Source organism: Syngnathus acus, chromosome 20 (genome assembly GCF_901709675.1).
Source record: "Syngnathus acus chromosome 20, fSynAcu1.2, whole genome shotgun sequence".
NCBI lineage: Eukaryota > Metazoa > Chordata > Actinopteri > Syngnathiformes > Syngnathidae > Syngnathus > Syngnathus acus.
This window is the reverse complement of record NC_051104.1, coordinates 6584816-6605132: the sequence shown is the minus strand read 5'-3', so window position 1 is coordinate 6605132 and position 20317 is coordinate 6584816. Positions and strand designations below refer to the sequence as shown.

Below are 20317 nucleotides of genomic sequence, written 5' to 3'. Positions count from 1 at the left end.
GACTTCTGCCTGAACGGATCAACCTCTTGCTCATTGCTTCTCACTGCATGTGTGCAACATCCCATCTCAGGGAAACCAGCTTCACAAACCTGCCGAGACAGTAGGTAACATTTAACGAGTGCAATGAAATGTGTCAGTCGCGCCGAGTGAGAGACATCATGGCACGTTAGATGTTCCAACTCCAATCTCACCTGCAGTTCATCACCTGTTGCTCCGTTAACATTAGTGAGAATGAATGCGATACTTGTTTTGATTCATGCTGCACTTCCTAACATTGACGTGAGGAATTTACAAAATGCCGCTTCATTTCAATACACCAGTCGATTTTTCACGGAGAGCCAAAACCATTAAGTCTCCGTTAACGAGGCAATACGTTGCTGCGAAGCCACAGATATCAAATCCTGTGTTGCCAAATGAGAGTGTCTATGATGACATCTCCTGTGGATTATATAGAGGCTTTAGTTTTGGTATTTTGAACCAATAGGTCCATCTCATTCCAAATTGCGTGTGTGTGTCCACTATTCTCCATTGGCCTCCGAGCCTTGTGTCCATTTAATCAAAGACGAGGTTTGAAATGAGGTAAACAGGTGGTGGAAGCCTCAAGCCAATCAGTGGCACAAAATAGATTAATTAACAAGTGTTGGAGTATGTGTGCATTGCAATCCAATGCGGAATCAGAAAATGGACGAGGAAGAGTGTAAAAGCCCCAGCTGCACCCCGACATGAATAATACATGATAATAAAAAAAAACAAATACATTAGTAATCTTAACATGATAGTCCAGTCCCCGTGTGGCTTACCTGTGTATGTGTATGCATTTACGTAAGCGTGCATCTTTAAATGAGCCAAAAGGAATACAAATAGCAAATAGCACTTCTCTGTAATTGGAGGGATACATCGGAGAGATTTTAATATCTAAAATGCCCCTCGGCTTTTGTTAACCGTACAGCAACGCGACTGTTTATTGCGATTGCACTTGAAATCTATACCTATGGGGGTCGTTTTATGATTGCCTTTATTGCTCTAGTCATTAAAGGCACATATCAAACTACCTTAAAGCCCATTCTCTGTCCATTTTAATGAGCAGTTAGACAGTAACAGCACAAGGCCAAAAGGACAAGGATGAATGGCTTTGGACGCCCCAAGGCTAAGGATGATGTTGACGTGGACTGTTTAAGTATGTACGTAGCTAGTAGCGGTTGTGAATCCATCGCTTCATACTCACCAGTGGAATTTTCATTAAGACATTGCGTTCATTAGGCTCTACCAATTAGTGAAAAATTAAACCATCTGAAGGTTATTTCAAGAACAGCAGCTCAGCTGGAGAGATTCACATAACAGCAGCGGTTCCTCCAGGCGTGAAGATGGGAATGTTTTTGAAAGCGATTAAAAAATACAGCCCTTTTACCTTCCAAATGACTTCTCTGACCTTGAATGCGAGTTTTTTCTTTTGGCGTTCCCGTTAACTGCTTCCGCTTTGTGCACAGGTGCCGCAGGGGGCCAGCGAGGCTTCCTGGGCTGCATTCGAGCTCTACGGATGAACGGTGTCACCCTTGACCTGGATGAGAGGGCCAAGGTGACACCCGGGGTCAAGCCTGGTTGTCGAGGCCATTGTACCAGTTACGGCATGTATTGCCGTAATGGGGGAAAGTGTGTGGAGAAGTACAACGGCTACTTGTGCGACTGCAGCGCCACCGCCTATGACGGCCCTTTCTGCACGAGAGGTGAGCGAGAACATCCCCTAGTAACGTCTTTCTGAGGACTGAAACGACCTGCTTGGATCAGATGTTGCAGCTCCCAAATCAAGTTGTCTGAAAATGCGCCATAAAGAAGTTTGACGTGGCCATCAGAGCTTCCGTGCTAGCTCAGTCTGACGAGATCCCTGACATGCGAATTCATTTGTTTCCTAAAGCTCCCCCCCCCCCCCTGTGGATTTGGCAGGGTGGTGACAACACAACAGGGAAGCCGTTTGTGTGTGTGTTGAAAAAAAAAATGTGTGTGACAGTGTCTGGTGATATACGACCTCCTATGAGTTCTGTCACAAGCGATGAGACATTTCGGGGCTTAAAGAATGGCGATAAACACAAGTGTGTACGTGTGTGTGCGCGCTTTTACAAAACGGATAATTCTCCTATTGCATGTCTCTTTGTGCGTGACATCCATCCAATCTTTCCTTCATCTCATGCTTTTGCTTCTTTTTTCTTCTGCTCATGTTCACTTCTTTCCTGTCACTCTTCCGTCATGCCCCCCCTCCACCTCCTTCTCATTGCTTTTCGCACTATTGTTTTCTCCCCTGACTGCATCTGTTCCACTTTTATTGCTCCAATCTTGATCCCCTTCTGTTCATCCTTCCCCATCACCTCCTCCGGTTCTCTTTACTCTCCTGCATCCGTGTCCCAAGTGGAAAATTGAGATTTGAACTACAATTATGTGTAACAATGAAATGTAAACTGACAATCCACAGTGCATATAGATTTTTTTTAATGAATGAAAACAGCTTGTGGATGGACTGCACAATGCCATTTGGTAACGTTTTGATTTACAGATGTTGGAGGCTTTTTTGAGACGGGGACTCTGGTCAGGTACAACCTCCTCCCGGATGGTGCAGCAGGAGCCATGAAGGACTCCAAGGTCCTCGCGAGTCACCTGACTTTACAGGAAGTCAACTCGACAAAAGAGGAAGTGTCGTTTAGTTTCAGCGCATCCAGTGCACCGGCCATTTTGATGTATGTCAGCTCCAAGACCGAAGACTACATGGCAGTGCTGTTAAGGCACAACGGTAAGCTCCGACCTAATTAAACAATAGACAATAATGAAACACACTAGTTAATCAATGATTTCCTTTTTCCTACTGTACGTGGCAATCCAGTTCAACATTCTCATGTATCCACAGGTTCTCTGGAGGTCCGCTATAACCTGGGAGGTCTGAAGGAGCCATTTACCATCGATGTGGACCAGCGGAATCTGGCCAATGGACAACCACATAGTATCAATATCTCTCGCATTGACAGAAGCCTCACCATCCAGGTAGTTATTGTGCAAAGACACTGTGCCATTATTTCAGCTTCCGGTTTATACGAGTCTTGATAAATGTGAACGCAAAAACACATCAGAACATGCCACTTTTGTCAGTGGTGTTGCTTTTAGTCGAGTCGCTGAGGGAGTCCGCTGCCAAGACGACACAGCTTGCCCTCTGCCACTTTTAATCCACTTCCAGTAGACAGATTGCAATGCTGTGATCGGTGTGTGTGCGTGCGCGTCAATACGTGCCCGCGTGAATATAAATCCGTCACACCGGTCTCAATTCACGCTGAGTCAGGGAATACTGATACAGATGTAAGGGCTACTGTTCTACATAACAGTGGTGTTGGGGGCGCTGTTGTGAGAATGAATCACTCTGATTGGCTCGACATTTAAAATCAAAACTGTGAAGTACAAGTAAGGAGGTTGCACCAGCACATCTCATCCAGGAACTGTCAGATGCTTTGGGCATTGTGAGCAAATGCGTCGCTAGGATCTGTGTGTGGGCATATTTATTAATTGCCTGGTCTAGGGAAAAGTTAGTGTGTTTGTTTTTGAACAGTTGGCGTGCCAGTCCTGGAACTTTACTGACATCCTTTACACACAAATAAAACCTTGCAATTATCGAAATGGTGTCCATAATTGTGATTGTTTGATAGCTCTCTGACCTTCATCATCATCATTCTATTTGTAAATAGTTCATTATTGATGCTCCTGTGTTGAATGTCGTTAGATGGCGAGTGTAGATGCCATGTGTTGATTTAATAGCATTGCAAATCAGTGCATCTACTTTAGTGGCAAAGGCCATAATTATTAAAAATTATTTTCACAAGTGTCTATATTTTTAAACATATATTAGGATGTCTTTAGCTTTTGCTTCCCTAACTTTTGCATACACAACCATTTACGGCAGCATTATCTTTCTCCCTTTAATTCACACTTGAGTGAAATACTCCTGACATGAGGGCAATTTGACCAAAATATCATTCTTGCAGCTGCTGATCACCCAGGGGGAGCACTTCAACATAGCACATCATGGATAAAAATACCAGATGTAGAAATGTGCTCAAGTAGAAGTACGTGTGTCAAAATGGAGGTAGAAAATACAAGTGCTTGTTTAATCCTAATGTGAATGTTTCTTAGGCGTCAACAAAAAATGTATCTTAAATAAAGCCATGAACGGGGAATATCTTTCTTCTCCAAATCTGTCTCATTTAATTACTTTATTATTTAGTTTTGAATGAAATGTAAAGCTGCGATTGCCGTGTAATATTATTCCAACTTTTTTTGCCATTTTTCACATGTCCTGAGTGTTGAATATCAGATTACACACAGAGGAAGTACATTTATGGAATTTCTTTCAAGTATATTATTTTGGTGACATTTTTGTTTGGTGGCGTGCCAAATGATGTTTCTAGTGTAAAATATGAACCAGGATTCACAAAGATTGGAGATGTTCCTGCTTCACTACCCTCATATTCTCTCAAGGTGATGCCAGTTTTGTGTGTCTGCTGCCCTCAAGTGGTCATATGTTACACTGAGGTTTTATTTTTTATTTTTTTTAAGATGCCTTGAACAGATGAGTGAGACTGGCAGGTTTGCCAATTGATCACACAGAATCTCTTGGCTGAAACAGAATTGGAGAGTTTCCTTGAGGCTGCAGAGCCCTCCAGTCAAGACATTAAGACCTGCTTAGATTAGATCGAAACAACATTTGATAAATTTGAGAGGAACTACCCAGTGAGATGTTAACTCATCAGTCAGAAAATTAGGTAAACACATTCACCATGTTAGCCCACTTCAGCAGTCATCTTTATTATCATGACTGTTGCTATTTCCAACCACGGTTATAAACATGTTAATTTAATACAATCTGGTTTTGCATGGATGATTTTTTTCTTTTCAAAATTAGTTGATTGTGCAAGTGTACCTACCGCTGTGCATTTGATGGAATGCAATGAAATCTCATGTTTAATCCCACTGCTTTCCACCTGAATAGCTTTGCATATATTTACTGCTGCCTCTATTGAACTTTTTATTTATGTCATGATCTGAACAATCATTCAGTTCATGTGTTAATGATATTCGGTTGTTTACAGCCAACTATGCTAATGGTGTATCTGTGATGGAACTACTGCTGTCCCTTAGTTATAATTAGGGAAACAAATAACGTGCATTGAAACTTTAGTGGGTGCAAGTTTGTTAGAATGAATCCATTCTGAGTTCATAGTTAATCAATCCAGATGTTTGTTTTTTCTAACTCCACCTTAAATAGGTTCCTTAGTTACGTTTAAAAGCATCATCTGTGCTTGGGGGGGAATTGTGTTGCTTAAATGATGCAATATAAAAGAATAGCTTCCACATAATTGTGGCCATAATTGACAAAGTTTGGTAAAGTGAGGTTGCAGCTTCCCTCGGTGGACCTTTTTGTTGGGGGTTTTGTGACCTCGACTAGCCACGCAAGGCTGTACAGCCAATTTGTTTTTTCAGATAAAAGTAAATAAGCTGCGTACAATTTAATCCTGCCTCATTATCCCGCCCTCCATTCAGCCTGGAAAACAAAACCCACACAATGCTCCACCGAGACCAACCTTTAGGAGCGAACCAAATTTAGTGTGTCGGTGGTAAAATTATCTGGGGGTGTTGGGGATGTATGAGCATAATAATACAATTTAGCTTGGCTACCATCTAATCGGTCACGGCGGGAAGTAAGAAAAGGCATATTTTTTTCATCCGTCTGGCGTTGTTGGTATGCATTCAGCAGCCTGGTGGAAAGTCACATGCAGTCTCTGGCGAGCATTGAGAAGACTGCAAGTGGAGAGGAGGGGCAGTGAGCGATGAGGGGGATCTTTTATGTCTTGAGCAGCACACATACACACACAGAAAGCAATTTGTGGGCCTGATATGATTCCCGTCAATTGCGGCTGGCTGCGGCCTTTAAGCTAATTAGAAAATTCAGTGAAACAGCAATAACAAGTTAATTATGTTTCAGGATTATTAAAGTGCTGTATTCCCTCCCTTCATCAGCATCCATTCTCTACTGATGAGCTTCTATGTAAACATGGCTGTGCTCAGTGTGCATTCAAAAGAGAAAAAAAAAAAAAAGCTTTGGATCGCCTAGACTTTAAAAATGACACGTGTGATCATTTATTTATTTGAATAGACGAGGCCCTACAACCACAACTGACTCCCATTCTTTTTTTTCCTCCCTCTGTGGTTCAGTTGGATCATTACCCAGCCGTCAGCCACACCCTCCCAGATGCCTCGGATACCAAGTTCAACCTGGTCAAGACCCTCTTCTTGGGCAAAGTTTATGGTGAGTTTAGAGATTGCATTTTCATATTATCTTGTATTGCATCTTATAAGATTGTGCAACAGGATACAAATATAAAACTTACTTTTGAGTAGTTATGTTGATGGATGGATTTACCACAGCATCCTGCATTCCCAGATTAATCCACTAGAGGGCAGTATAAAACTACTACATAAACTGTGTTGGTTTCAGTAGCTGTACATATCTAAGATGGTCCATCAAAGTGTTTTGATGCTACTCTTATATTAGTTACCCAGGAAATGCAGGAAGAAAGCACGTGAAAAAGAGAGCTTGGCTTACAACAGGCGGCTCTGTAAACAACAGCATGCTCAACTGCTTCCTCCTCATCCTATTTTGCACTGAGGCCTCCTTAGACAAAAGAAACTATTGAAAGATTCATCAGACTGATCATGTTTGAGGTTCTTTGTTTGCTAGGGCGCACAATGAGTGATGTCTCCTGCATCGCTGCATATTTAAACTATTTTTGCAACAATAGAAATCACAACAGAAATCATACAATGATAGGAATGTGAAAATGTGTGTTATGAATTGTATTTAGTTTAAGAGTATCACTTGGAATCTTAGTATATATTGTATTATTTACTAAAATGATAATGGTGAGCTTTTTAAAATAAAAGCTGGTGTTTTTGATATGCTGAATTATTTTGGTTTTAAACGCTAATGATAGTTTAAGCATAGTGGTTTAATTGTCATTATTCGGCCAATTAGCTGTAGTTGGCAATGTGGCATGTGTCAAGTCGAGGCTCGTGAGATTTGCGGTGTCACTCCAGTGGGCAATTGTGTTTAAGTGGCATTGATTGTGACCATGGAAGACTCAGCATTTGTTGCTATACGCTGCGAGAAGTGGTTTTGTGGGCTGACAATCACGCACTTGTGCTTTTATGTTTGTTTATCTTTGCGAATAAAAGTTTATCTTTACTTTGGCAGCTTTTTGTGCAGCCCATGAGATCTTGCTAGCAGATAAGCAATGAACAGCATCGCTTTACAGTCTCCTCCATATCTGTCCTTGACGTCGCTGTCTTCTTTGCAGCATTGCAGCACTCATGTGTCTTTTAACTAATCAATAAGATAAGAAATTGGATTGATTATTTCTTCCTCAGACTGGACTTGGGTATCACTTTTTTCAGACAAATTTGTTATCTGCCTATGCAAAGTCATCTAATCAAATACATGAATGTTGACAACATTCCAAATTGATTTCTATGTGGAGCAACTGCTTAAATGTCAATAATATACTGTTTACAAGCCTTTTTCTATTATTCCAAATTTTCCAGGTGGTTCTAATCTCAAGGCTTTATGTGTGTGACATAATGCTTGCAGCTGCACTTTTTACCCTGGTGAATCCTGATCCACGTTGATGTAAATTCCAAGAGCCATGTTTTTACCAGCTGCTGTCAGGGTGGGTGGGGGTAGGACCGCACTGCAGAAAGAGAGAGAGAGAGGAAAGGAGGGAGGAGGAGAGAAGGGCACAGATGAGTGAAAAGTCCCTGCTAATATTCTGTGCTGAGATCTGCTATCATAGAGGAGGAAAGAAAGAAGAGGAAAGCAGGTTAGCCTCAGACTTTGACTCAATGTAACTGACAGAATGTTTGCGTGAGAGCTTGCAATCGTTTGAAGCAATTCTGCATTATCCGAAAATGTTGAGTGACTCGATGCGGACAGCATTTAAATAATAATAATATTTATTAACTTGACGGGAATGCACTGTACCGTTCTGACTTGCAAGTTGCTGCAGGTGACTGGTCATTATTTGAAAGCCATATCATGAATATTGTAATGCATTAGCATTATGTAAACACTCCAAAGTTATTGTTAGCTTTACAAGTGTCAGTTTGTTGTGTAAGTGTGACATTGCAGAGAGACATCGGTGATGGTAAAATGAAGTGATTTCTACAATATACAGTTTGTTGTTTACATTTTTAATGCTCTTATTGAGGTCCAAATGTGTGACGTGATTCACATTTTGATTCTCAACCTTTTTTATTCCACCCCTGCGTTAGCTTCCATTTGTTGCCATGGCAACATTTTGATCTCTGCCCCTGTTCTCATCTCTCCCCCCATTGGAGCATTTTCTTCCCTTCAATCTTTTTTTCACACAGCGTCTTTCCACCCCCTAATCTGTCTCTCACCTTGCCCACCTCTCCATCATCAGTCACAGCCGCCGCAGCCACACCCTCCCTCTCAACTCGTCCTGCAGATGTCTCCATCTTCCCTTCTTTCTTCTTCGTCCTTGACCCACATCTCCAAGGCTCCTTCAAAGAAAATCCACCAGCTCCCCAAAACCCATCCCCTACCTGCTTGTTCTCTTCTACCATTAATGATTCATGTCACATTGCTGACTCTATGACCTTGGGGCTATTACGTGCATGTGTGTGTGTGTGTGCTGGGCCAATTATGGTTTGTTGTACAATCAAATTGCTGGATCACAATGCAATCATTTGGGATAATACATTGCAGTAACACAATCTCCTGCCAAGTGGATTGGACTTTGCTGTGTTGTGTTGTGCACATGTTGTATCTTTTAGCTTGCAACTGCCGAGAAAGAGTGAAAGCAAGTCAAAAGAATGCATTGCTTGCAGAAAGGTCGGCATGGTCAACATAGATGACGTCTAATGTTATTGCCTCTAATGTGCTTAATCCCCTGCCCAGACACACACGCTTCCAAGATGCTCGACTATTACAAAGCTTATTCATCAGTGAATAAATAGCATAAATCATAGATGTCAAACTCAAGGCCCGGGGGCCCAGACACGGCCCGCCACATCATTTTATGTGGCCCCCGAAGACAAATTGCACATCGACTTCAGGTGTCAATACTAAAATTACAAATTGTCCTCACTTTTAAAGAAATAGAGATATTGCTAGACATTTTTGTTACCATTGATCTTTTAAAAATATTTGTAGTTTTAGTCTCAAGTTTCAAATTTGTGTAGCCTATACTGTATATAATAAAAGATGCAGCCCGTGACAAAAATGGGTTTGACACCCCTGGCCTAAATATTGGAACGTTCCCATGTGAATCACTGAGAGAAAAATACGGCGAAATTGCAAACCGTTTTCAGCTATTTACGCAACACCAATGCCGACACCCCACGAGACTTGTCTCATTAGTATTCAGGACCGCGCCTCTCCAACACATACAAGCGCAAGTGCATTTATATTCGTAATCAGTAAGTGCTATTTGTATTCCACTCATGTGTTGTTGTTTTTTTTCCCTGCCTCGGCCGTTTCTGCAGTGACACACGAACATGCATAATTTTCGAGATGTGGCGTGATTGATAAGTGCATGCTCCCTGTTGCTGCCCTAAGTCTCATTAGAACGTGATGTTGAGTAACAGTTGAGCTTATTAGTATTCAGACGCATACACAAATAACCTTAGCGCCTCATCTTAAAACGGGTACCCCTCCTCCCCTTCTGTTGCTGCCATCAGATATACAATTGTTCTATATTCGACACAATGCACACATCTGTGGGAGGCCTGCTCAGATAATGATTATATAGTGCTCAGCGCAGCATAATCAATAGTGTGCCTGCATAGGCCCTATTGTTCACATCAAAATGAAAATGAAGATAACAAAGCTACGTCTGGGAATAAAATTGCATCCTCTAACATGACATGTTTTGCTGCTTTGGAATTATGTGTGCATGCTTTATGATGTGCTGTTTGGGTGTTTAAGATCAGGGGATGTTTGAGAATATTTGCCATTTTTCACATGTCCTGAGTGTTGTTAGTCACCAACCATATGGCAAAAGCAGTGGTTGTTCTCGTGTTTTGTACTAGCCCCACTATCTTTACTCAACCTGGACTGTGCTCTATCTGACTGCCATTGTTTTCTCTTATCCCAGAAAGATGGACTCATCTGACATTGTCATTCTCTTATCTAATCGAACTTAATCACAGACATATTTAACAATAATCGTCATATATTATATTATACACACTTACTGTATATTGAGATGTGTGTGACGCAGTTAGATTTCCTTTTAAATGTTGCCCTTTTCTTTTAATACATTTACGGTGAGATAACCTAATCAGCTGTCCGCCTTGGTCCTTCCAGAAACGGGCTATGTTGACCCAGTAGTGATCGAGCGTTACAACAGCCCAGGCTTCATTGGCTGCTTGTCACGCGTGCAGTTCAACGGAGTCGCCCCACTCAAGTTTGCACTGAGGAGCACAACTGTTGTGCAACAAGCGCAGCCTGCAGCTGCCTCGCCGGTATCTTACCAGGGGAAACTGGTGGAGTCCAACTGTGGGGCGTCACCTCTCACCATCCCACCAATGTCGGCCGCAACAGACCCGTGGCATCTGGACAACACAGGTCAGGATGTCCCCAAAGACAAAATGAATTATTATTACTGTGCGTTGCTTAGCAAAGTAAGTGATTGGCATCATTGAAAATACAGCAGTATTGCTCGGGCCTGATGCCAACAGTGCCTTTGGGGATGCTGAGCTATTAGACACAGATCCAGAATCCATAAACCGGGTCAGCTCTCAGCTCTTTGTGTCTGCTTGGCATTTTCTATACTTAGACGATCTTAATCTGATCTCATACTGCAGCAGTAGTTTTGATTTTGTTTCTCAGACACTCTCAATAATCTAAATATAAATTTGTATTTATTTTTTCCTTTTTGAAAGGAATGATACTTGGTTCCCCATGAGGGTAGACTGAATTCCTAAAGGCTTTTAATAGATTTTCACCTGCCATTGATCAAGAGTTTAATAGTCGCTGTCTTATGCAAGATGTAAAAAAATACCAGGGAGCACGTTTCATTTTTTAAATTTATTATCTGGTATTGTTTTTGTCTTTTCTTCTCCCTCAGATGCAGAATTCCCTTTTAATGAGGAAAGAGTGATTCCCGATGGAGTCAATAGAGACTCTGCCATTATTGGAGGTACGCGTCACCCATATCAAATCTATTCAGCCTCTCGTTGCATCGACCTCATGTTTTTGGTTGTCTCTTCCCGCAGGGATCATCGCCGTTGTGATCTTCACCATCTTATGCACTCTGGTGTTCTTGATCCGCTACATGTTCCGTCACAAAGGTACCTACCACACAAACGAGGCCAAAAGCACCACAGAGCCCCCAGGCGAGTCTACGGACACAGCCATCATCGGTACAGAAAATCCGGAAACTATTGAGGAATCAAAGAAGGAGTGGTTCATCTAACAACCGCTGATATGACTTTAAGAGGACCTTGGTGGTCGAACCACAAGTCGCCACCGTGATGGAGATGCTTAAACAAAACGACCAGTCATGGAAAGAATAAAAAGGTCATTGAGTAGGACAATAATCTCCGAAAGAGCGACATGTAAAATGTTTTTTTTTTTTTTTATATATACTGTATATCTATATTGAGAGTATAGAAGCTATGAGGGACTCAGCCGAGCCTCGTACGTGTAAATACTAACTGGCTTGTCCTTTGTATCGTGCGTGGACGTTTTACGGAGTCCTTTGAATACTGTATATGACAAATAGTAATATTTACTGAGTTGGGTGATAGGACAGAGTCTATGTTAGTTTGGATTTAATTTTTTAACAAAAATATATCTAATATCAAAATCGATCAAATCATCATGCCAAATGGTTTTGTTTTTGCAGACTGTACTTGCACCAGCCTGCCTTTGTATATACTTTTTTCTCAAGATTTATTTGGAGAGTCCATAACATAAATACTAAACTATGAAGGAGTGTTACGGCTGCACGGATAAGAACTCTGATGTGAATAAAGTCCTTTAGTGAAGTGATGAGTAAATGTGAAAACTCCCACGCTCAAAATGCATCAGCTAGTGTGTCGCACTAGCGATGTGCTACTTTCTAACTGACGCATTTGTTAAAGACACTTCTGTTTGACGGGCGTATAAATCCTGCAAAAGTGGCAATTTCACTCTAATTAATTCTCAGGAACACATTAATGAGTTTGATGGTGTTAATGTGACATTGTTTATTTGTGAAACTTAAATCCAGCCAGTTCTCACCTAAATATTTTCCCAATATCGTGACTTTTTTTTCCTCATACGATTGACATTGTGTATTTTAAAGCATGTATTTTTTTTTTTTTTTGTGTGATTGCCATAACACTCCTTCATCCTAATCTAAATGATGAGCATACATTTGCCATAATTTATGTATCAAATAGAGTTTTATGTTCAATTCCTATGACATTGGATTGTACGGGGACATGTTGGTGTTTTTCCAAGCATGATAAGATGTCTTTCTAGTGAATGGGTGTGTTTCTTTTGCTCACCATTGCAGCTTTCTTTTCTATTTGGAACCACTTATTCAGCCTTGAACGCTTCATTTGTCTTTTGCCAACATTTTTACGTCAACCACTTCCAATTTGGATTTAAGGTCTTTGCATATGATTTGTGAGGTTGTTCAAATAGAGGGCTATAATTCATCAATGAATTATCAAGAGATAAAAACTGATGTTTAATTTGGACATACAAAGTCGTCAAGGTAATCATTGGCTTTTTGAAATGAATTGTGCCTTTGAGCCATTTCGCCTTGTCCTGGACTAACCTGACAACTACTGGCATGAAATCTATCAACTCATGCACGCGCTTATGCATTTACTGTTTCAAATGGTGCTTAGCACTGAACTTGCAAAATGTAGACTTTTGGAATCGATTCAACTTAACAGCTTTTTAAAACTGTGGAAGGTGATGCTGAGAAATGCGAAATGTGTGACGCACGGAGCCTTTAATGGTGAATGTGTCGAGATAGAAAATGTTCAGAACAAGGAATGAATAGAAACTTAAAAAACAGTGCCATTTTAAAATCAACTTGCATTTATTTAAACCATGAAGAATTTCCATCGCGTACTTGTCATATTTCACCCCCTTATGTTTTTTCTGTATTTTCCTTACAAGCTGCCAAACGTGTTAGCTTCTTACTTGGAATGTGTACGTGATGAAATTGTTGTGAAGCCCTCTTCCACTGATGGATTTGTGCATCATTGTTGCCTCGTTGCTAATTCGTGAAGTCTGCTTGCCTTTTACTTTGGCCTCAAACAAGACTTCATTCATGAAGGCAAGTGAGTGACTTTCTTTTCTCTAATTGTGATAAGCCGGCTATACAGTACACACATTTGCCCTCTCACTGGGCTTTGAACATAACAACGAGGTAGAGTAGATCAAGTCATAACCGGAATGCTTTTCTTTTACTTCTGTTGAGTTGAATAAAGAGTGTTTGATCTTGATGAATTTGTCCTTTTCTCTGCATCGTCTGAGTGTTTTCAGCCATTAGGAGTGATTATTTTTTTTATCAATAGTCTAGGTAGGCCTAAGCGGTTTAGAATTTTGAAACGGAAAAAAAAAAGATCTGATGGCATGTTGCTGCCTGCAGAGGCTCATGCACATTGCGCAACAATAAGTCGTTGAATAAAACAAACACACAGAATTTATTTTTGGTTTTATTGACTTGTGGGGAAAATCAAAGTCACGATCAAATCAGCAGATAAAAACATCAAACGAAAGAGTTTCAACAGAGGCGTAGCCAGGAATTTTTCCAGTAGGGGCGCACGTCCACAGGAAAAAAAATCGAACATCACCCACGCCATTCGCTGATCGCTAAAACATCATCCGGGTCCGGGAGGCAAACGGTGAATGGATAACATCGCGCACATAGAATAGCGCAAGCACATTCGCGCAAGACCGAAAGAAAAAAACGGCATGAAAATGAAGAATCGAAAAAGCTCGATTTTTTTCAACCGGGGCGCAGGGAGTCCTAACCGGGGCGCCGCCCCGGCTTGGCTACGCCTCTGAGTTTCAATGTAAAGATATTTTCTCTCTGCCCTTCTTATTTGTTCTATTTCAGTTAAAGTTGTGTGAAATGGAAATACTGAGCTGTTTGAAGAAAGAAGCTGTAGACAAGCACATCAGAGATTGAGGAGGAAACTGTTCAGGCCTCGGGACACTCAGCTGCAACAACAGGGGGAAATCAGTTCAAAATTTGAAAGTATTAGAATATGTTAAAGATACACACCAGAAATTGGCAGGAAGGCAACATTTTCAGCCAGGATGCCAGTCTCGATGGAGAAGTCCTTAAAGTTCAGCTGCAGGGCCGCGCTAACCTCAGGAGAGCGAGCTACAAAAGAATGAGTTACCTTTATAGCAAATCTACCCAAACCGAACATGTAGACATATCCAGTGAGAGCTTTGTAAACAAGTTGTGACTCACTGTAAAGCTTGTTCAAAACCTCCGATACTCCCTCCTTTGTCTTGATGGTGTGGATCACCGCAAAGTTGTCGTACGTGACGCTGACGACTCGCATGTCATTGTCATTATTCCAAACTGGAAAAGAACAGACATTTTTTTTAAATGGTAAACATATGCCGATAATCAGATCATGTGTCGACTCACCTTGGCTATGGAAGGTGAAGCGTCCAGGAGTTTCTGTTTTTTTAGCAAGATGGGTCATTCTCCAGCAAGAATTATCCTCCCTTAAAAGTAAAGGAACAAGTTCAGCATTTCGAGTACAGTTACAATAAACGATTTAACATGAATGACACACTTTGGGTGGGCATGAGTGAGGTCCAAGTCTCCCCCTTCAGTTGGCACCATGAATGTCGTACCCATCTTCATGGTTTCCTTATGGTTTACAAACCAAGGAGCATTGGTGGCCATGCCAACCATGTACCACTTGCCGGCCATCTGAAGGTGACAACGGACAGTTTGTTTAAAAATACCGTAAATCTCGAGTGAAATAAATGTTTGCTTTACCCTCTGCAGATCGAAATCCGGAACAGGATTGACGTCGACGCATGCAGCCAATGTGCACGTCATTGCAACCAACGTCGTCAGTAGTGTGTTCATCTTGGTATCTCTTCAGCTCCTCTTCTTTGGCGGTGAGTGTGTAGAGAGGTAAGGACGAAAAGCCAAGTGGTGGGGCCTTATATCCTGCATCCTCGGTCCTCCTTCCTTGTCTCCTCCCATCGACCTTACAAAACTGTCTGACCACAATGCAATTTTGCACTGTTGCACAATTGCCGTGTGGAGGGGTGTGTAATGAGGGTTCCTGTTATGCACTCCAATCTCCCCCACTTGCTCATCCATCACAAATGTTTGGCACATGCAAAGGTTATTCAACGTTGTTTTGCAAGAGTATAAACGTGCTCCTCAAGGAAAGCACTGGTGACATAATCAAATGTCAGAACAATTGTAAGCTTATATAAATGTTTGGAGACAAAACCTACAGACTCAATTCGGGTTATTGCATTTCTGAGATTTGATTTCACTCTTTTGCTATTGTGAGTAGTTTGTTTTTGCAGTTTGCATCACACCTTGCTTATTTGGGGCATAAATATGACAGTACCTTTTAAGCTGGCATTATATTGCTAATAAATTGAAAACCTTACCGTTTCGTTTGTATTGTTTTGGGTGGAGTTAAAGAACAGTGTCCCAAAATGTGTCGTTTTAAAATGAGTTCAGAGTTAAAAATGATGAATTCTTCAGCTGCTTAAACAAAAGAATGGGGAGACCAAGCAGGCACCACCTGGTCCTCAGCTGATTATGTAACACTCACACAAACACAATCTTACATTACATTTTCTAACTTCTAGTTGTGCAACCAAATTCTCAAAACTTTTGCACATCTGGTCTTCATTTTATGTTCTCTCACATGCACGCAGCAATCCTGAGCATGGCCACAACCATGAAAATAGCTCAAATCTGATGTTTCTTGTTTGTGTTTTTAGTCATATTTAATTTTAGTTGGTACACGTATTGATTTTAAGTTCAGAGATGCCAACAACGACTAATCACGACTCCAAATGGTTCAGCATGTGGGGACGCAGTCTGCAAGACAAAGGAAGAGAGGTTAAATTCCATTCCTTGCTGATATATTCATCAGCGGGTCTTGAATAACATATTGTCGACTAAACTGAAATTGATTGTTACACAAGTGCAAGCAAGCACATGTGAGAAAATGTGCTTTGGGAAGGGAGGGAGGGAGGCAGGGACGGCAGCTTTTTTTTTTTCTAATAAAAATTGGTGTTAAACTCCTTGCACAACTTTTTAAAAATGGAACATTTAGTGAAAATACATCTTTAACTGTAGTTAAAAAAAAATATATGCAAATATAATCTAAATATAAGTCTCAATTGTCAACATACCAATTTTGTGATGCTGGTCCACATCGCCACAGTGACCTACAAAAAAAAAAAGGAAATTTCCTCCTCTTAAATGGCAGCAGCATCAATGCTATGTATGTTTTTTGTGCAATTTTTTGAATCTGTTTTGAATTGCTTGGGAACATACTGTAAGTTGGGAAGGGGAAGAGGAATGCCAGTCCCAAAGCTTGTTTTTCGGCATGTTGCTCAAACTTGGTCAACAATGGTTCTGATAGATTGTCAACTGACCTGGCTGAAAATAATACACAAAAATAATATTAAAGGGGTCAAATAAACAAAAGCATTGCTTTCTTATTTGCCTACTTATTGTCTTTGAGCTCACCGTAGAGTTTCATGGTGATCTTGCCATGTTTCTGATAGTACATGATAGCATAAGAGCTATAGTCTGTTTCTCCGATCACAATATCAATGTTCAGCTCGGGTCGAGGTCCTAATCATGGAAGGGATAATGATTGATCACAGATATTTTATAGTACTTTCAGAATATGTAATTCAAGAGAAACCTTTAAGGATCAACCGCCCTGGGGTCGGGGTTAAATGGTAAATCTGCAATATTTCCCAGCACTGGTGATTGCTGAAAAGGGACAAAAGCAGTTTGATCAGATTGGCTCCATTTTCTTTTGACAGCTGGACTCACAGGAGAGCTGACAAATGTTTATAACTCTGCAGAACACCTTGGAAGTTGCTTGGAGTTCAAATTTGACCGGGAAATCATGTAAAGACTTACTGACGTGTCTTGGTGCTAACTGACAGTGTTTGGTCTGAGGTGGTGGATAATGTGAGAGTCATGACTGTAGGTTCCACTTTGGTTCCATGATTGATTAAAAAGGAGCATTTGGAGGCAGTGTTGAGCAAGTACCATGTCCCCGTCATCTAAAACACAAAAACGAAAATATATGCATTGAATTGAAAGGATTTACCGCTAAAACTCACTTCCATCATTTTGAAAAAGCTGTGATTGGTTTTGTGTTAAAAAAAAAAAAACTCCTCTCAGTACCCTATTGACACAGGTTGCACAAGCTTGTTCTTTTTCCCCGACCCCATGCTGACCCCTGACCAAGCAAAGTGCACATTTGAAGCACTGGCTTCTTTCAAAATTGTTTTGGGACACTCCAATAGAAATTGTATCGACTCTACTGAGACATTTGAATATAGTGAGATGTGAGAACCATAAAAGGGCCAGTAGACAAAAGCAGCACTTGCGGTATTAATCAAATTACAAATCTTGGTTTATTCGTTGGATTATATTTTTTGCAGCCCATAAGAGCACAATTGGCACAATTTAAAACTCACAATTAGTATAACACCCTGTACCTGTTGTATGTCTATATTCTGCTGAGGTGGCGTCGCATCAATGGGGTCGACCTTTGGCTTCTTGCGAGGTCTTCTTTTAGGTCTGGGCCGACTCTTTGCACCGCCGACAGCCTCGGTAGACCCCCAGAGGCACACAAACATCAACACTGCCACGGTTAGCGTACACCTCCATACTCCTGCCATCTTCTACTTTGTCTCCTTGTTTATTTAAATCTGTCCTCTTCCTTGATCCTCCCAGTGAGTAGTGTGCACAACCGGACACTCAAATTGAATAAAAGAGATCATGCAAGAGACAAACAGTGTGGCAAAAGAGGATGACGTCCAGTTAAATATTAACTGGCATGGGATCCTGCTGTGTGGGCTTCCCAACTGTAGAATGCAGCATTAACCTCAATATATGTTTATAGTATATTATAGAACATAGAAAGCAACATATGCATTTATTAATGAAAAAATGAATTGGCAAACTTGATACAAGTGACGTAAATTTCAGAACAAAAAAACAAAAAATTGATGTTGCAATGACATTCCAACAGTATTTCTTGTACATATATGATAAAACTATGACCGTGTTACCTAATGAGAAAATTAGTGTAATTCAGTGAGACATAAAACGAGCACCAAAAATCCCTCCTTAGTTGACTGGAAGTGAAAAATAAAATGCAAAAGCCCAGATGACATCATTTTTCTTCAGTCTTGTCAGGTTTGTTGTTGTCTCTAGCTTTAAAGTTGAGGGCCGCGCTGTTAATACAGAACCGCTGACCAGTCGGTTCTGGACCGTCCTCAAATACGTGACCCAGGTGGGCATCACACTGCATGAAGAATAGTATGCATTAGAAACAGTGTGAGTGAGGAGCACATGAAACTAAGTAGACTTCCAAGAGTAAAGCGGAACTAACGTTTTTACAAATGACCTCGACGCTAGCACTCCCCAGGCTGTTGTCGGGGCGACGGATGATGGAAGCGTGGCTCTCATCTCGCTCCCATGTCCCATGAGCCTCTTTGAAAGCTGGCCAGCCTGTCCCAGAGTCATACTTGGCCTCTGAGCTGTCAAGACGGTTGCAAACAATATTCAAAATGCATAAAATAATGAAATAAATAATAATAATATTAAAAATATGGTATATAATACTGATTTAAAAAATAAAATGCATAAAATAGTGTAATTCAGTGAGACAAAAAAACACAACAGCAACATTAGACAGAGTAAAATAGCTTGCAATTACAAAACAATATTAACTCTGAGAAGCTAATTTTGAAATCATTGCTGAATTACATCTTCTTCTCCAACTAATGGTAGAGTCTGTAAGTTAATGATTTTTTTTTTTTTACTTGAAGAGTGGAGAATCACAGCAGACACAGTGGTACATCCCCATCTCATAGTGGTTCAGGTATATCCCACTGAAGGGCTGAGAACAATCTCAAATGATGGAATGATAGAAATAACAAAAAAAACTCGTCATACAGAACTTAGATTGACTTTCATGCAAGCAGAACAACCTCCTAAGAATGATGTCATGCATCTTTATTAGCACTCCAGCCACAAATAAACATATTTCTACAATAATAACACTCTGAGAATCTCCATCAAAACTGAGTATTTTATTTGTTAAGACTTATTGCTATTCGTATGCTAAGACTATATATCATTGTAAAATAATAATGTATGTGCTAGATCAATTGATTCTATTTAATTATACTTATTTTCAATTGGTAGCGTATAATCATCAATTGATTCAAAGGGCCTCTGAAGTTTAACTTGAAATTGATATTGTATGCAACATTCCATGTGGTAGACAAATAGCTGAACCAAATATAGGTCATCATTATAGGGAAGACCAAAGTCCAAATCCAACTGCTGATTTGTGTGAAATGTCACAGGTGGGGGTGGGGGGGCTGTGTTTGTTACTCACCACCTCTGTCCCCCTTTCTCTTGTGATCACATATTGCTCAGGGGAGAGTTTCTTTTGCCAGTCTGTCGTCTCATTATAGCGGGTGAGCGATTTCAGGACTGAAGAGAGGAAGAGCACAATGCTTAAATTGAAGTATTGTACATTTTGTTAAATCAGTGAGATAGCATTGAGCATCGATAATCATCCAATCATTCTAGTCTAGGCAATTCAAACCATAGAATTGATGAGTTGGGCTGCCTAAAATTTTAAATCCCAGATTTAGCATAATGACCTCACACATGCATAGATACCAAGATTTTTAATGTGATAATAGATTCAACATACCTGAATTTGTGTGTACTGGGCGCAACAAGGCTGGGCTGCATCGTGGTAACAGCGAAAGTGTGGCTCGCAAATGTTTGGAAATGAAGATCCGAGCGAGCAGACGAGACATGTTTGCAGTGTGCAGACGTGAAAGTGCACAGCTGAATCAGGACCGGTCCTCCCCACACCGCTTATGCCTGTTAACTGGTTGACCCGTTCAAAAAGTCCAACTTTCTACAATCTAGGTCAAAGTGTGGGTTCACTCCTTAATTGCTGGCCAATGTTCAACGCTTACAAG

At 40.8% G+C, this 20317-nt stretch overlaps 4 protein-coding genes across 5 annotated transcripts in view; 1 reads left to right on the top strand and 3 right to left on the bottom strand.

Moving 5' to 3' along the window:
- Positions 1 to 13555, top strand: part of cntnap2a (contactin associated protein 2a) — a 137293-nt gene extending 123738 nt beyond the window's left edge. The window contains exons 20-27 of one of the 2 annotated variants that reach the window (XM_037280125.1): positions 71 to 100; positions 1488 to 1724; positions 2546 to 2779; positions 2894 to 3027; positions 6244 to 6337; positions 10415 to 10675; positions 11178 to 11249; positions 11326 to 13555. In XM_037280125.1, coding sequence (XP_037136020.1) covers positions 71 to 100; positions 1488 to 1724; positions 2546 to 2779; positions 2894 to 3027; positions 6244 to 6337; positions 10415 to 10675; positions 11178 to 11249; positions 11326 to 11525 — 1262 coding nt within the window. In that variant the 3' untranslated portion in view covers positions 11526 to 13555. The remainder of the gene's footprint in view (positions 1 to 70; positions 101 to 1487; positions 1725 to 2545; positions 2780 to 2893; positions 3028 to 6243; positions 6338 to 10414; positions 10676 to 11177; positions 11250 to 11325) is intronic. The other variant, XM_037280126.1, reaches the window with a different exon arrangement.
- Positions 13556 to 13757: 202 nt separating this feature from the next.
- Positions 13758 to 15313, bottom strand: LOC119139455 (lipocalin-like). Its single transcript, XM_037280132.1, has 7 exons — positions 15081 to 15313; positions 14872 to 15011; positions 14721 to 14800; positions 14538 to 14651; positions 14343 to 14444; positions 14116 to 14278; positions 13758 to 13833 (listed from the first exon to the last, which is right to left on the bottom strand). Exons 1-6 carry the CDS (start codon positions 15171 to 15173, stop codon positions 14259 to 14261), a joined length of 549 nt encoding a protein of 182 aa, XP_037136027.1. The 5' UTR covers positions 15174 to 15313; the 3' UTR covers positions 13758 to 13833; positions 14116 to 14258.
- Positions 15314 to 16034: 721 nt separating this feature from the next.
- On the bottom strand, positions 16035 to 18138 carry c8g (complement component 8, gamma polypeptide). Its single transcript, XM_037280129.1, has 7 exons — positions 17804 to 18138; positions 17217 to 17362; positions 16993 to 17063; positions 16812 to 16919; positions 16617 to 16721; positions 16472 to 16507; positions 16035 to 16154 (listed from the first exon to the last, which is right to left on the bottom strand). The coding sequence occupies exons 1-7, from the start codon at positions 17984 to 17986 to the stop codon at positions 16135 to 16137; spliced, it is 669 nt and encodes a 222-aa protein (XP_037136024.1). The 5' UTR covers positions 17987 to 18138; the 3' UTR covers positions 16035 to 16134.
- An 86-nt stretch (positions 18139 to 18224) lies between these two features.
- Positions 18225 to 20235, bottom strand: msrb2 (methionine sulfoxide reductase B2). The gene is made up of 5 exons (XM_037280130.1): positions 20041 to 20235; positions 19717 to 19814; positions 19136 to 19212; positions 18703 to 18850; positions 18225 to 18615 (listed from the first exon to the last, which is right to left on the bottom strand). The coding sequence occupies exons 1-5, from the start codon at positions 20147 to 20149 to the stop codon at positions 18484 to 18486; spliced, it is 564 nt and encodes a 187-aa protein (XP_037136025.1). The 5' UTR covers positions 20150 to 20235; the 3' UTR covers positions 18225 to 18483.
- Positions 20236 to 20317: the final 82 nt, after the last annotated feature.

What these genes read in the sequence shown, in the direction of transcription:
- msrb2 (XM_037280130.1), bottom strand. Translation starts at nt 20,149, where the DNA reads ATGTCTCGTCTGCTCGCTCGGATCTTCATTTCCAAACATTTGCGAGCC. An exon ending in GAGAAAGGGGGACAGAGGTG is followed by an intron (nt 19,213 to 19,716) that starts GTGAGTAACAAA and finishes GATTGTTCTCAG; the next exon opens with CCCTTCAGTGGGATATACCT. An exon ending in TGTGATTCTCCACTCTTCAA is followed by an intron (nt 18,851 to 19,135) that starts GTAAAAAAAAAA and finishes CCGTCTTGACAG; the next exon opens with CTCAGAGGCCAAGTATGACT.
- LOC119139455 (XM_037280132.1), bottom strand. Translation starts at nt 15,173, where the DNA reads ATGAACACACTACTGACGACGTTGGTTGCAATGACGTGCACATTGGCT. An exon ending in CTTCACCTTCCATAGCCAAG is followed by an intron (nt 14,652 to 14,720) that starts GTGAGTCGACAC and finishes GTTCTTTTCCAG; the next exon opens with TTTGGAATAATGACAATGAC. An exon ending in GGTTTTGAACAAGCTTTACA is followed by an intron (nt 14,445 to 14,537) that starts GTGAGTCACAAC and finishes ATTCTTTTGTAG; the next exon opens with CTCGCTCTCCTGAGGTTAGC.
- c8g (XM_037280129.1), bottom strand. Translation starts at nt 17,986, where the DNA reads ATGGCAGGAGTATGGAGGTGTACGCTAACCGTGGCAGTGTTGATGTTT. An exon ending in AGAATATAGACATACAACAG is followed by an intron (nt 17,363 to 17,803) that starts GTACAGGGTGTT and finishes TTTGTGTTTTAG; the next exon opens with ATGACGGGGACATGGTACTT. An exon ending in AGGGCGGTTGATCCTTAAAG is followed by an intron (nt 16,920 to 16,992) that starts GTTTCTCTTGAA and finishes TTCCATGATTAG; the next exon opens with GACCTCGACCCGAGCTGAAC.